The 14708-nt window shown below is 36.5% G+C and overlaps 1 protein-coding gene across 7 annotated transcripts in view; it reads right to left on the bottom strand.

Moving 5' to 3' along the window:
- Nucleotides 1-14708, bottom strand: part of GRIK1 (glutamate ionotropic receptor kainate type subunit 1) — a 391291-nt gene that overhangs the window by 14291 nt on the left and 362292 nt on the right. For 5 of the 7 annotated variants that reach the window (XM_012446637.3, XM_012446602.3, XM_012446619.3 and 2 more), the window contains 2 exons: nucleotides 12071-12296; nucleotides 5878-6128 (listed from right to left, as the gene is read on the bottom strand). In XM_012446637.3, coding sequence (XP_012302060.1) covers nucleotides 5878-6128; nucleotides 12071-12296 — 477 coding nt within the window. Of the gene's footprint in view, nucleotides 1-1747; nucleotides 4529-5877; nucleotides 6129-12070; nucleotides 12297-14708 lie in introns of those variants that run through there. The other 2 variants (XM_064380090.1, XM_012446627.3) reach the window with 1 other exon arrangement.

A 14708-nucleotide genomic window follows, 5' to 3' on the forward strand; every position in this document is an offset into this window, starting at 1 on the left:
TCCATAGACAACCTGTTATTATTTAACAAAAACTCATGCTCAACAGCTAATCTGAAATAAAACTAGTAAAACTGCTATATTCAAGCTAGTTTTAATAAAAACTCATGTTTACTGTCTACTTTTAAATAATGTTAACTATAGTTAGGATTGTTGGAAAAGAATATGTAAGAAAACCTATTTTAAAAAAACCAAACCCCTTGTATTGGAGAGTCTTTTAAGAAAGGGTCATGTACGTGACTTAATTTGGGAATAAACTGCTATGTTCAAGCTAATTTTTATGAAAACTAATGTATACAATCGTTTTAGGCATTCACTTTCAAGCTTCATTGTAAATGCAGATTTCTGGACTCTTCCTACTGAGGAGAAATGTCTGGGGTTAGAGCCTGTAAATTGTAGTTTAGAAAATTTCCCTCAGTGGTTCTGATTTAATGATGTAAACATAAAGTTTGAAAGTTTTTTTTCTTTGTTTCACATTTAAGTCTTTTGTTCCATAGTTCACTTGAAATGCAGTGGTCCCTTGTAGGGTCACTGTGATCTTAGCATCCATTGACACGATGGCAAGAACTGGTTGAGAACCAGTATAAAAGGAGAAAGAGAAGAGTGTGGGCTGGGCACAGAGGCTCATGCCTGTAATCCCAGCACTTTGGGAGGCTAAGGTGGGCAGATCACTTGAGGTCAGGAGTTCGAGACCAGCCGGGCCAACATGGCGAAACCCCCGTCTCTACTAAAAATACAAAAATTAGCCTGGCATGGTGGTGCACATATGTAATCCCAGCTATTTGGGAGGCTGAGGCAGGAGAATTGTTTGAACCCAGGAGGCAGAGGTTGCAGTGAGCCAAGATGGTGCCACGGCACTCTAGCCCGGGCGACAGAGAAAGACTCCATCTTAAAAAAAAAAAAAAAAAGAGAGAGAGAGAAGAGTGTGAAGAAATGAAGTACTTGAGATGAATAAAGGTTTCTCCAGGGAGGAAAAGGCACAGAGAGAGCAATAAATTGTCTACTTGATAATTCTGAGTTGGTCTAGCTCTATAGTTTTACAACTAATCATAAAGATTATCAATTGAATATCATAAAATTTCCATCTTAAAGATGTGCATTTTTTTCCTGAATTCTCAGTGGAAAGGGTCTATCAGAATGAATGCCAAACATATGTTATATATATTGCATAGAATTAGTGGCTCTACCTCTGCAATCAATCAAGCAATCAACAGCAATCATCTATTGAGTTCTAATTACATACATAAGATTATACTTTAGCTTATTGGTTTGCACCTCTTCCAGCACATTAAAATCAACTGGGCATCTGAAAAAATTACCATTGTCATGCCACAGCACTAGACTAATTAAATTAGAATTTCTAGAGACCAGGTCCAGAACTTCCGCTACAGATCTTCACATATTACCAATTTGGGTCTTTCTTCTGAGCGCAGTGACCTCTGCCATTAATTTATAAGGCTTGTACCAGAAAAAACTGCTCTTAGAATTTGAACCTCTAAATTAGAAAACTAATTTATAAAACTAGATTGCATTTTAAGATGGTTGATAAATTTTAGTTACTGTCCATGTGACCAGAGAGCAATACTTAGTTTCTCTAGAAGGTACCAACAGTTCTTAACTGATATAGATTAATATAATAATATTATTAATTAGCTCATTTTCTATGCCATGATTTCATTTAATTGTCATAGTAATTGTATAAAGTCCATATTACCTTCATTTTACAAGTAAGAAATTTGAGGCTTAGAAGTTTACTTCAAAGTATACACAATTATTTATTGAGTGGCTACTATGTATCAAGCGCAATGCAAGATGTTTTTTACACTCTTGTGGGATGAGATTCACATGATCATGCCTGTGTTCCCTTGAGGATGATCTGTGGAACCCTGGTCTGTCAAGATGTTGTGGGGGAAAAAATCTGCAATCTAATTGGCTTGAGAAGTGCTGAATACTTTCTGCTTTGTTGAAAATTCTCAATGAACAAAAACTTGTAAAGCACACTGAGATAGCATGTAGTAAAGGAATACTTAGAGTGACGCTCCATGGGTTACTTAACTATAAAAATTTTATTTGAGAAACATTTGCCAATTTAACCCATTTTGAAAAACACCCGTACAAAACTTTATGTTCTAGAAATTTTATCCCACTGTTACATTTTAAGAAATCAAGACTGAGAAATTTGGTAACTTGCCTACAGTTATTCAGTGTGTGGCTCTACTGGAACTTGAATCTAAGTTTGGCTGTTTTAGAATATTTTCTTCTGCTTCTAAATTCTGTAACTGCAGGCCAATGACTAATAGTAAAGCTAAATTTAAATTGTTGAAAAGATCAAATGTAATGTTATATGTGAAAACATTTTGAAAACTATAAAATAGTATAGAAATATCAGAATTAGGTACTATACAGTCTAAAGTGGTATACAAATATTAATTTTTGAAAGAGACAATTTCTTTATTCAAATCTCTGAATTACACTTTTAAATAATAGTCTCTGCAGAAAGTTAAGTTTTGTCAGTTATTATTAATTCTGATTGTCTATACTTCATCAACCACATTTGAACTCTTTTGGTAGCATTTTTGGTTTATTAAATTGTCTTTGGAAAAGTAAACTTATAAAATTTGTGGTTTCTAGGTACTGAATCCATGAAATATGAAACTAAGAATAATGTCATATTCATCCCAACATCTGATTCTATTGATTACAAAAATGCGAACTCTGACTTGGGACAAATAGTATGTTGCTTCTAGTTTAATAACAATAAAACATTGTTAGTGCAATTTATGATATTTTCTTCTGAGTACATTTCTTTAAAGAAGGAAGCAAGGCTGAGAAACAATCAGGACAAGAGTCAACTTTCCTGAATATGCTTTACTAAAGAAGTACACAATTGATTGGAGAGGCCTGTGGTTTCCAAAATTTGGAGCCATTTAAAGCTAAGCAAAGAGACGGTAAAATGCTATATGATTGCACAGATGACCTATCTCTACTTCAAGGAATGGGCTTTAGGGGATCGCTTGATGTGTCAAAAGGTAATCCTATTAAGAAAAGAATAAAGACCAGCTGATCCCATATTGAGAAAAGATGAAACACATCTTCAATTTTCCTATTCACTGGGGAGGGAAAATGAGCCTAGAGAAATCATCAGATATTCTCTGTCACGACAAATTACATGTGCAATCGGTTTTTTTTTTCACATCACCAGGTTGAGTTAGCATGGGAATTATGTACAGCACTTTGAATCCAGATGGAAAATAAATCTACAGAGATCTGTAACTAATGTGTATGGACATTCTTTCCTTTATTTTTTCCCTCTTTCTCTTTTCCCCAGAATACTTTGATAATGGAATAAATTAATAATGGTGATGGATGCAAAGAAACAACTGTGAAAGTGGTGATGTTCAGGAAAGATTGCTCCAAGAACAACCACTCTATCTTGGGTAGGTGGGAAGGAAGTGAAATAACATCTTGTGGAAAGATGCTCATCAATGCACAGAGAGGGAGCAAGTGAGTGGTAAATAGAAGATGCTATGAATTAGTACATAGCTTAGGACTTTGCTGGGATCTTTGAAGAAATACTATATAGCTTGAAAAATATCACTGTTGCTTAAGACTCAGAACCTACAGAAGACTATTAAACTCTACAAGTCAATGTTATTTAAGAGTTTGAGGTTAATGAATTTCTGCCCGGGAATTATTCTTGACTGTGTTCTGTTTCCAAGAGTGGTGTTCAACTTAGGTAGTGCTCTTCTGTGACACCAGAGGTTTCAAGTTTAGTTTTCTTTCTGTGGAATCTTTTTGAATCTCTAAACTCTAAGACACTTTTGAGTTTTTGGGTAAATAATACATTTTACATTGTGAAATGAATTTGAATTAAAAAATTAACATTGTTATGGAGTTATGTATGTATTGTTGAAAAGGTAAGAGTTTTAGGTAGTTTGAAAATATGCAGATCTACACAATGTATGGGATGGGGAGAAAGAAAGAGGAGGGAACAAAGTTCACAAAGATGAAAAGAAGTCTGCGGAATTTGCATTTTGTTTTCATGCTTTGCACTGTTGAACGTCTGAATTTCCTTTTTCATGAAGAAAGAGTTACTTATTTCTAATGCATGAAGATAGAACTAAGGTGACTAGTAGGGACAGAGACAATTCCTGTGAATACACATTTCTAGGAGTCTGTATACTCCTAATATGCCCTTGCTTCAACATACAGTGCAAGTCGCTTTCTGGTGCATTCAATTCAATGTCCAGAACACATGAGTTTTGCTATCCTAAAGGAATAGAGAATTGTGGCTATTTATGCTTAGCAAATACAAATATCAACAACACCAATTAGCAGAAACAATTTCTACTGGGCACACCTTTTTTTTTTTTTAAACTGATTACACAGTATGAACTGAGGACTGTTTCCGAATCCCTCTCTCCTCTCGAATTAATTTGCCACATTCTAAATCCGTAGATAAAGTGGTTCCAGAAGTGGAGTTGGTTGGATGGGTTTGCTTACATTGCAGTCCATAAAAGAAACAAAAAGCCTTGCATGCAAAAGAAATGAGAAAAAAATATAGGAAAATGAATAAATCAGAAGCAAGAATGAATGTTTAAATGAAAATTTAAATCACATGAAGCTGGCAACTATGAAAAGCACATTAAAGCATCATATATACAAGTTTTTATTTTTCAAATTAGTTGCATAAAACAAGACACCTCAAGAGCAAATTGAAAGTTAAAGCAGATCAGTTCATTCTCCCTTTTAATTAAAAAAACAGCTTCTTATAACAGAGCTTAAGAAAGGGATGTTCATTGTTGTCACAGTTACCTTGTAATTCTGGGGAATATTTTCATGTGAAACCAGGGTATAATGAATCATCCCCAGTTTCGGACACTTAAGAAGGGCTTCCACTTAAACAAAGTGGATCTATTATCAGATTATTAATCAGAACCAGCCACATAATTTGCAGGGTCCAGTGCAAAAAGAAAATGTGGGACACTTTGTTCAAAACTTCTTTAGAATTTCAAGATGACAGCAGAGCATTAAACTGGCTCTGTTATTAATAGTCATAGTCTTAAAATTCTAACAATATTTAAACATTGAATGGGGAGCTTGATTCACTATCATGGCCATAAGCTTTGTATTTTGCTTATTCTAGTATGGTTATGAAGGAATTATCTTAAATCACAATCAGCTTTTCAGAAGAGTGTAAGCTGATTTCTTTCAAAAATGGTGTGATTTTCTTCAAAAACAAAAGTAATAGGCAAAAATATCAACTACTAAAATTATCCTATAATCCCAAACACAATTTAGAAAACTAAAGTCTCATATACATTGGATTTTCATTTTATATTGTTTATTATATTCCTGGCAAAAAAATTGGAGTGAACTATCCTTTTACAAATCTTACTTTGATACAAGTAAGTGTTCAATTTCATAATACAACTTTTACCTCTTCATATAAATTGTTTTGCATTAGCACATGTGCTCAGAATCTATACTTAAGAGCTGGAAACATTTCTTTTAAATATCTTTTTATATATTTTCCAATTTTGTATTTATTTTTGCCTTTTTCCATCTAGGGTTTCTATTTAAGAGCAAATGACTGCTCAAAAATTAACTGAGTTTGGAATTTCTGCACTGTCATTCCAAATAGTGCTAATTGGATTTAGTGTATAAGGCCCTTCCTCATCATTAATAAATGATTGACCTGCAGTGCCCACAGCACCTGGCAGGGATTCAATAGCTCTTTTCTCTAACTCAAAAATGGCTCTTCTGGGCATCTAATTCAATAGACTGTTACAAAAAAAGAGCAAACATCCTTAAAACCCCCAAACTTAAGACAGATAATGCAAACTATGAACTACCCAGTCCTAGAAAAAGATGACTCACCTGTTCAATATCATTATTCTTCCGTGATTTGTATATGAATTCTCCAATAGCTACAAATACAGAAAGGACCAGTCCAGCAGCCAGAACAATGAAGATGCCCCCAATATTTTCCACTCCCAGAGCACTGGCTTCTTTGTTGTCTTCCTCGGGGCAGCCATTCCCACGCCACCACTTCTCTTTCATCATATGCAGCTTCCCTTCTTCTTGGAGTTGAAGAATAGCAATAGTAATTTTATCCCGGTAAGGAGAGCCTGGACGTAAAGTCATTTGGATATTGGTCATCAAAATGTAGAAGAAGACATCAAGAAGTATTCTTAGTTATCATCTTAGTGATAACTACATTATGGCAGTTGTGAAACCCCGATCCACACATTGACTTGCAAAAGACCGGAAAGTTCAATTCTATATTTTGAAGGTGCTAAATAATTGGAAAGGAGATAGCTGACATGTTGAGATTGACATTGGCCCTGACTGTTTGCTCTTTTAAATAAGGAGAAGTGAAGCTAGGAATTCTATGACATGTTTTTGTTTCGGGTGAGATCATCATGAGTCTTTTTTGTGTCAAGAGATTTCATTGTATAAACTGAAAATAAAATTCTAAGCCTCCGTTGACTGCATGACCCTCTTTTGTTACCAAAGCGACCCCAGAAAAACCTTAAAAACTTAGTTCGTAGCTATACTGGGATGGCAGGTCAGACAGAACAGTCTATTTGTGGCAATAACATACCAAATTATAAACAGGATAAAAGGCCATGCCAGACAAGGGTTAAGTCACACAGCCTTGTGCTTAAAGAATAAACTATATTCCAACTGCTACGAGGCTTTTCTTTTTCACAAGGAGGCAAACAAGCACTGGTTTCAAGATGAGCAATATTAAAACAATTACAGCTCATCCACCTCACAGACACTGACTCCCTACCCCTTTTCTATCAGCTATACCTTTCATCAAACAAGATCCTGATTTCAGTAACTTTCTCCAGATAAGAAGACCACCGACCTTAGACTGGTTCTGGTCGGATTAAAGAGATTGTGCCTTTGCATGCCCTTGTGTTCTGAAAGACATTTTGATGTATAGAACCTAATTATAATACATTTAAACGTTAAGCTCCACCTTAAAGGGAGCATGGATTGTATATTACATGCATTTTTGTCAGATATGCATGTGTCAGGATCATCTTTATGAATATTCATAGCTCCTTCTGTAACCAGTTGAATTAGCCAGCCCATTCAGCATAACGCTCTTGCCCCAACCCCTCTTTCTTCCAAGTGCCTGTCTTTGATTGTGGTTGGACACATGTTTGTCAGCCTATGGGATGACCACTTTGCAGCTTGTCATGCTTTACTTATAAAGAAATGAAGCCACCTTTTCTACTTTCCAAATTTGTAGATATTGTGGATACATTTTTTAAGTTAACAGTTATTTAGATCTTACTTTTTCCTAGGTCTTTGTTGTCTCATATTGTGAATGAGCTTGGCTGGATGACCAGCAGTGGCGTTTCTTCTTCTGAGGGGAGTAACTAGACATTACCCACTCTCCCTTACGGTTCAGTGTGGTTATGTGACTGGTTTCTAGCCAATGGGAACTAAGGCAATGTCTTCCCAACATGATCTTTGGTTCTCTCGCTTTTTCAAAATATATAGCAAGAAGGAAAGGATTTCAAGTCTCTAGGAATCATGGAACCACAAAATAGAAGGAACTTGAGTCTCAGGATGATTTCATGAAGCACAGCCTCTCTTTCAGTCCACACTGGACTGTGACAATATCAAGAAATTAACATTTAATATGTAAGCCACTGAAAATTTGCAGATGTTGGTTAGTACATACTGATTGATGCACCTATTAAGATAAACTTAAGAGTAGGTTTTGAATAATTCAAATGTCCTACAAAGTTCAGTTAGGTTTGGAAAATTTGCAAGGACTTTATTGATATTATTTGTTCTCTATCTTCTAGTAATGCCATTGAACTTTTAATTATGTAAGGGGTAGAAAGTGCCAACATCTATCTGTAGACATAGCTTCTCGATACTGGATTTTGGTTAATTAATGCAAAGGAATTGACAAAGTAAGATTTTTTTACTTAATCTCTCCTTGAACGTGAAGAACTCTTGTTAGCATTTCTTCTACTCAGTAGAAAAGCAGTAGACCTGGCTTTCTCTATTTGCAAACTTTAAAGTCTTTCTTGGTGGAAGCACATTGATAAATGAGGCATCTTAGGACTAGAAGAAATCTTAGGAATAATACAGTCTGGTCTACTGACACTTCAGTACACATTCCATTTTAGAGTGGAAGAAACTTAGGACCTGAAAGTATGAGTGAAACTGATAGTTGCTGGCACAGCCAAGAATCAAACTCAAGTCTCCTGACTTCTTACTTCTCAGTGTTATTTTCATGACAGTTTCCCATACCATTGCTCCCACCCCTACATATGCCTTATGTCCTATGGCATGGTTTAAGTTAGAAAAACAGAAGGTTAACATTTGTGTCATTTGTTATTAATTGTCCTCATGAGACTTCCTAAAATAATTGTCAGCATTCAAAAGCAAGTTTAAAAGAGGAGCAAAATGCTTTGGAATGAGATTATGGCTTGTCAGTTAAGAGTATAAATTTTTGGTGAAAAAAATGGGTATTGAAAGCTAAATTAAAAGATATTGGCTGTTTGCTTAAATATGCCCAGAATAATGGCTAGTGTAAAAATTAGCACCATTAATATACCCATAGCAGGTGAGCAATTAAGTGAACTAGGAGCACTTTGCTTTAATGTGCATGAAAGTGCTTTGAAGACTATAAGAATGATTCTTATGTTAGTGGTTGCAGTGATAACCCTAGCAGCATACACAGTGGGTGCTCAGTAAATGTTGACTGATGCTTTCCTTCTGCCTTCAGGCTGAGCAATACCTAAAACATTTCAGACAGATGGAAATCTGATCTCTGTTTAAAGTTGTCTCTGAGAAAGATAATTTCCAGCCTCCCGGTAACCTGTTCAAACCTTAAATGTTCTTGTTCTCTCAGAGTTTTTTTTTGTTGTTGTTGAGACAGTCTTGTTCTGTCACCAGAAACCAGGCTGGAGTGCAGTGGCACGATCTCGGCTCACTGCAGCCTCCGCCTCCCGGGTTCAAGCAATTCTCCTGCCTCAGCCTCCCGAGTAGCTGGGACTACAGGCGCGTGCCACCATGCCCAGCTAATTTTTGTATTTTTTTAGTAGGGACGAGGTTTCACTATGTTGGCCAGCATGGTCTCGATCTCTTGACCTCGTGATCCGCCCACCTCGGCCTCCCAAAGTGCTGGGATTACAGACGTGAGCCACCGCGCCTGGCCTCAGAGTTTTATTTTAAATATCTCAAGAGGTAAGTTTCCAGAGCTGTTGTCCTGAGTGTCTCTAAGAGGCCAAGTCTTCAATTTTGTGTTGTGACTTTGCCAATCTTTGACTGTGGGACAGGGTTTGGAACCATGAGGGAATTAGGACAAGACTAGAAGTGTGCAGAGAATTTTTAATATCTGAATATATATCAACTCGAGTTTTTGTTGTTGTTGCTTAAATGAACTAAAAGACATTGGAAGTTATTTATTATGCCACTTGAAATATATATATATGTATTTCACAGGTCTTCCTGAATAGCAACTGATCTTTTGTAAAGAGTCAATTCACCATAAAAGAAGCATCTCACAAATTTTTCCAACAGCTGTATTCTCGATGGATGTATTCTCTGTGAGGTCTGCCATCTGTTCCAATTATTCCTTCTTTGTTTTTGGTTTAAAAGCATGACAGGTTTATAACCACTGTGAAAAATTCCTGGAGTATATTTCTTTTCATCTAGGAAGTGGGGAAGGCTTTTCAACTTTGCAACTTGGGTGAGGTTGGCCAAAAGGAGACTGAATGGGTACCTTTGGATCTCTCTGTATTACATATATATATATAATATATATATTGAATGTTAGTGGTACTCCTCACTAGGTCAGCTTCATTCACACGAAAGCAGGCAATGGTTTTCAAAGTGCTGCATTCATTTGGGAAAGTGGTAGGAAGAAGTACATTGCTCTTTCCTGCCCCCAGCCCTGTGTCACTCACTGTACTATCAGAAATTTTAGCTTTCAAGTTATATTCCATGCTGTAAAAGGGATGCCAATTAAAAGTCTCATGTTAAAGTGCAAACGTTCTCAGGAGGGGTGATACACATTGTTATTTTGAATCATTATTACCAGACAGGAATTTTGGTGCCAAAAAGGAGTGTTGAAATGTGGTGGGGTAGGGTTATGAGGTGGGAGATAGAATGATAAAAGTACAATTTTTGACTTTATAGTTTAGTCTAGAGATAGTTCTATTAAGGAAATACAGTTACTCCTCTATGAGGGTCTTGATTCTGCAAAAATTTAGGCAAAAGTACCTACTCTTGGTGTTCTTGTCTGATTTATGGCCCATAAAATCAGCAGTGATGAGATATAAAAAATAGCATCTAACTTCCCTCACCTTTATTATCAAAAATGAGGTGGCAAAGCTTGGTTAGGAAAATAGGACATTGTTTTTAAAGTCAAAAAGAGGCATAATATCCTGTAAGCCAGTGCCAAATGATCCCCTGAGCCTCCTACAAAACATGTTGACTAAGTTATAGGAGAGCTTACCACTTGGGGAAAAATATACACCTCACTAGCAATATTAGTATTTTCATGAGCAAACATTATTGGAAATAAAGAAGCAAGAAGGTAGCTGCAAATCTTCTAGCCCAATCATTCTGCAGAAAATGTATTTAGAGGACATGATAATAATAATAAAGTTAACCATAGCATGTATTTCTAATACCAGGTGCATAGCAGAAAGTCAAATTAGCTGTGTATTCATGGTAAATGTGGAAGATAGTTGAACTTTATCTGATTAGTTATATTCATATTAATTAAAAGTTGAATATATGAAGTATAGCTTTTTCTTTTTTAATGAATTTGTTGCTAAATGAAAACATTAGGAGAGTTCACTTAAAATCTGGATTTTTTTTTTCTTGGAGAATGGAATATTCCACAATCTTTTTCCTCAAACTCTTACATGTCTACAACTATCTGATCCGAAAGGCAGCTGTCTCCTTTAGGTAAGTCATGCGGTCTGTAATTTTCCATAGTTGCTACCACAGCTGTCTCCTTTAGGTAAGTCATGTGATCTGTAATTTTCCATAGTTGCTACCGTTCCTTACTACCTCCTGGCACAAGCATGCTTTGCTCACTTATGATATCTGCTTGGCCTCTGTAAACATTTCAGTTTGTGATCCCTGCCTGATGTGGAGAGTCAAATTGGATCATTCCTTTCGAACGACAAAGATACTAATACAAACAAGCAAATCAAATCTACCTCGGGTCCTTAATGATCTGGCTTGACTGTTAGCTGTGACTTCTGGACCAGCCCAGTAGTCTAGACAGTCCCTGATTCCTCTCCTTTGGAATGCTTAACAAATTACCAATGACTCACTTGAGAAAAGCAGGTTCCCACTATACCAGAACCTTATACGATACAGTTTTCTATAGAGAGGGAAACAGTAGACAGGGAGTTTTCTATGGAGAGGAAATCACTAATTACCCATTGAATTCTATTCATGTCTCTTATAGACATGTAAGAATTCATTGCTATATGGGTCCGTATACCTAGGCAGTAATATTCCTAGGAGAGCAGTGACATGGAACTAAGGAATTTGGAGGTTTTACATAGTTGTCATTGATTGCATTACCTCAGCAGATTATACTTATAATTTAATCTTTATCCTTTTGCTTTTGACTGATATAGCCCTGCTTTTTCATCTGTCGCTATGGAACCCTAGTCCTCTAACTTTTGCTATCCATATGCAGACTCAACTTTCTTCTAATTTAAGGCAGATACATTACATAGGCATATATGGGTATTGAAGGAAACAATGTGAAGAGGATTAATTAGAAATATATTCTGTTTAAGATATTTGGGGGTGAAATAATAAAATCTATATACTCAAACGTACATTGGTAAAACTTGGAAGAAACATTGGTTGAAGTATATTAAGTTAAATATCAGGGAATCTGTAATTCAGACTATGTCTCAGATCAATATGAATATTTCCACTGTTCCCTAAAGGCATTGTAGGCCTTCTCAGAATTTGGAATAAAGAACTCTGAGCCCATTTCCTTCCACACTGGTAACTGACATTCTCCGTCTCAGTCTTGGTTCACGTCAGCCCCTCTTACCAATAGGCGTTCCCACTCCGTAACCTTTGGAGTCAATGAGGCCCCCGATCTGAGTGAGGTTGCAGTTTCTCTGTGTCACATACTCTATGCTGGTGGACTCCATCAGCAGCGCGTAGTCTGTGGTGAGCACTCTCTGGATCCCCTCGTCACTGTTTCTTACCAGGGCGGTCTGCTGCCTGCTGCTCATGAAAGCCCACATCTTCTCATAGGTAGAGATTTTTGATTTCTGCAGGGAAAGAAAGCACACTCACCAGCAGAAGAGGGCTGGAAAAATATGACCAAAAGGTATTCAAAGTCTCAATGGTTCAGATAATGATGGGGAGGACACTTTCTCTGCAGGTGGGGGAGTCAAGGTTGATGATCACAAGGCTTGTTTTGTAGCTGAGAAGAGCCCAGTTTACTCACTATTGGACAGCATTTGGAGGCACTGAGGCAGCTATTGCATGGAGGCCTTGACCGATTGATGCAAGACATTGGTGCAAGGTCCTTTTGTTGCTTTCAGTTAGGGAAGAAAACGTTGGTATCGATAATAGCACCTGCCTAATGAACTGTGGCCACTTAAGAACAAGCCATCATGTCCCACTGGGCTAAGGGGTGACTAGCTCACTCCAGGACTCTGTTTATTGAATCCATTTTCCTTTCAGTCACTCAACTCCAGCAGGTGCTGTTTTGCTGTTTCCAGGTATGTAAGTTTCAATCCCTGATCCAGCATTCCTAGCCCTGGGGTAAATCACTGACTTCCTCTGCTTTATTTGTGAGAAAACGGTCATTCACTCTTTTCTTTTCTAGAAAACCTAGAATGTAAATGCTCTTTTCAAGGTAAAATTTAGATAAGAAAAATCTTCATACTGTATTTATATGCCTTTTTAGATATATAATTTTAATTGCAATCATATTTTAGATAATGAGGACTGAATATATTATTTCAAAGTGTTCTATTAATATGTCTTTTCTCATGTTCTTCAGCTTTTTGATAGATTCAGTAATAAATTATATATGTTATGTAATATATGCACATATACATATGTACCACTGCCTCATTATCTTCTTTCTTTGCTAAAGTATACTGCCTACATTTTCATATTGCTTAAATATGAATTTTCCATTCTTTTGAATAGTGATCTATGATTAGACATTTTGCATTTTACCCTGTAATTTCCATACAGTTCCATTTTTTTTCTGAATTTGTCTTCATTTGCATCAGTATTCTCCTCCATTTATTTCAGAGATGAAAGATGTTATTGGTATTTCTAAGCTAACCCCAGTTATCACAATTATATGCAGTGCTCACGTACATTACATAGATCCCTTGGCAGGAACAGGATGCATCATCTCAGGAGTGCAGGAAAACTTAAAACATGTTTTTGGGCCGTAAGCAAGAAATGGAATACCCGTGGAGTCAACTCTATTATGGTTATTCATGCTCAAGTGTTCTTGGGGGCCACTCAATTCCAACCTCTGTTTAGGACCTCGGTTAATACCATAGGGTTTATGAGTTAGGGGAGGACAGATGGCTTTATTTCAGATTGTTAGGCATCTGAAAACCCCCCTGAGAAAGGTCTTGTGAGACAAATAACAATTCAATAAACAGTACCTTATAGATATTTGGAATTTTATGGGACCCATTCTGTCATATTGGGTCCCTGTGAGTTATGCCACAGCCCCAGAGATATCTGCAAATTATAGCTCATGTGCCCATGACAAAGGCGTATTTTGGGGGTCAGGGTTACTGCTTCATGCGTTGTGTGATTTCAGCCTTGCAAAGTCTGATAATGCTAAACTTCTAATAAAAGAGCTACTCATACAAGTGCAGAAAGGTCAGGCTATCTTTTGGCAGTAAATGCACAGCTGGGAAAATTATTCTTCCATCAGGAAACTACCTTAAGGGAAAATAATTTTCTTTGAAGTATAAAATTTTAAAGTTGTCAGAGACGTTAGAGATCAGCTCATACAAACTGCTTCTTTCACAGAGGAGGAAGTTTTGGTTCAGAGAGCTTGGAGACTTCAAAAAGTCACAAAGCAAGTTAATATCAGAGCTAATTCTGGACTCCAGGACTCCCAATATCTAATTCAATATTCTTTCCACTGTACCATGCTGATTTGGTTCAGCTGGATATCTATATTGCCAAAATTCTTTTGAGAATGATTTTAATCTTATTTGATCTACATTAAAAAATACTATTATTTTCGAATGTATTATTCAGGGTTATTATTCAGGGACTCATATTATTCCTTGGGGTGGGTTGCTAGTTAGTTTTATATTAATACAAAATAGGAATCAGCCTTCACATAGAAAAATTTCATAAATAACCTTTATTTTTTTCATTGTATTTAGATTTTATTAAAATGAGTGTTGTAAATTGTTAGAAAACTGAATTTGAAGTTTATGGAAGTCAAAAACAAAGCCAACGTTCAATTCATCCATGGTAAATGGAGAAAGTGTGGGAAGTTCTTTAATTCATCGGGAGAATTGAAGGGTATGGGAAAGAATGACATGATTCAACTCTAAACCTGTTATCTGAAGTGAAGAACTTTATTATTTTCAATCCATGGCAGACCTAGGTGTGGTCCTTCTGCACGGGATGAATATGTAGGTCATACCACACATGACTTGCCCTGTGAGTATTCAACAGCATGC

The sequence above is a fragment of the Aotus nancymaae genome, unplaced genomic scaffold, assembly GCF_030222135.1.
Source record: "Aotus nancymaae isolate 86718 unplaced genomic scaffold, 86718_ANA_hifiasm-v0.15.2.pri h1tg000022l_1, whole genome shotgun sequence".
Taxonomy (NCBI): Eukaryota; Metazoa; Chordata; class Mammalia; order Primates; family Aotidae; genus Aotus; species Aotus nancymaae.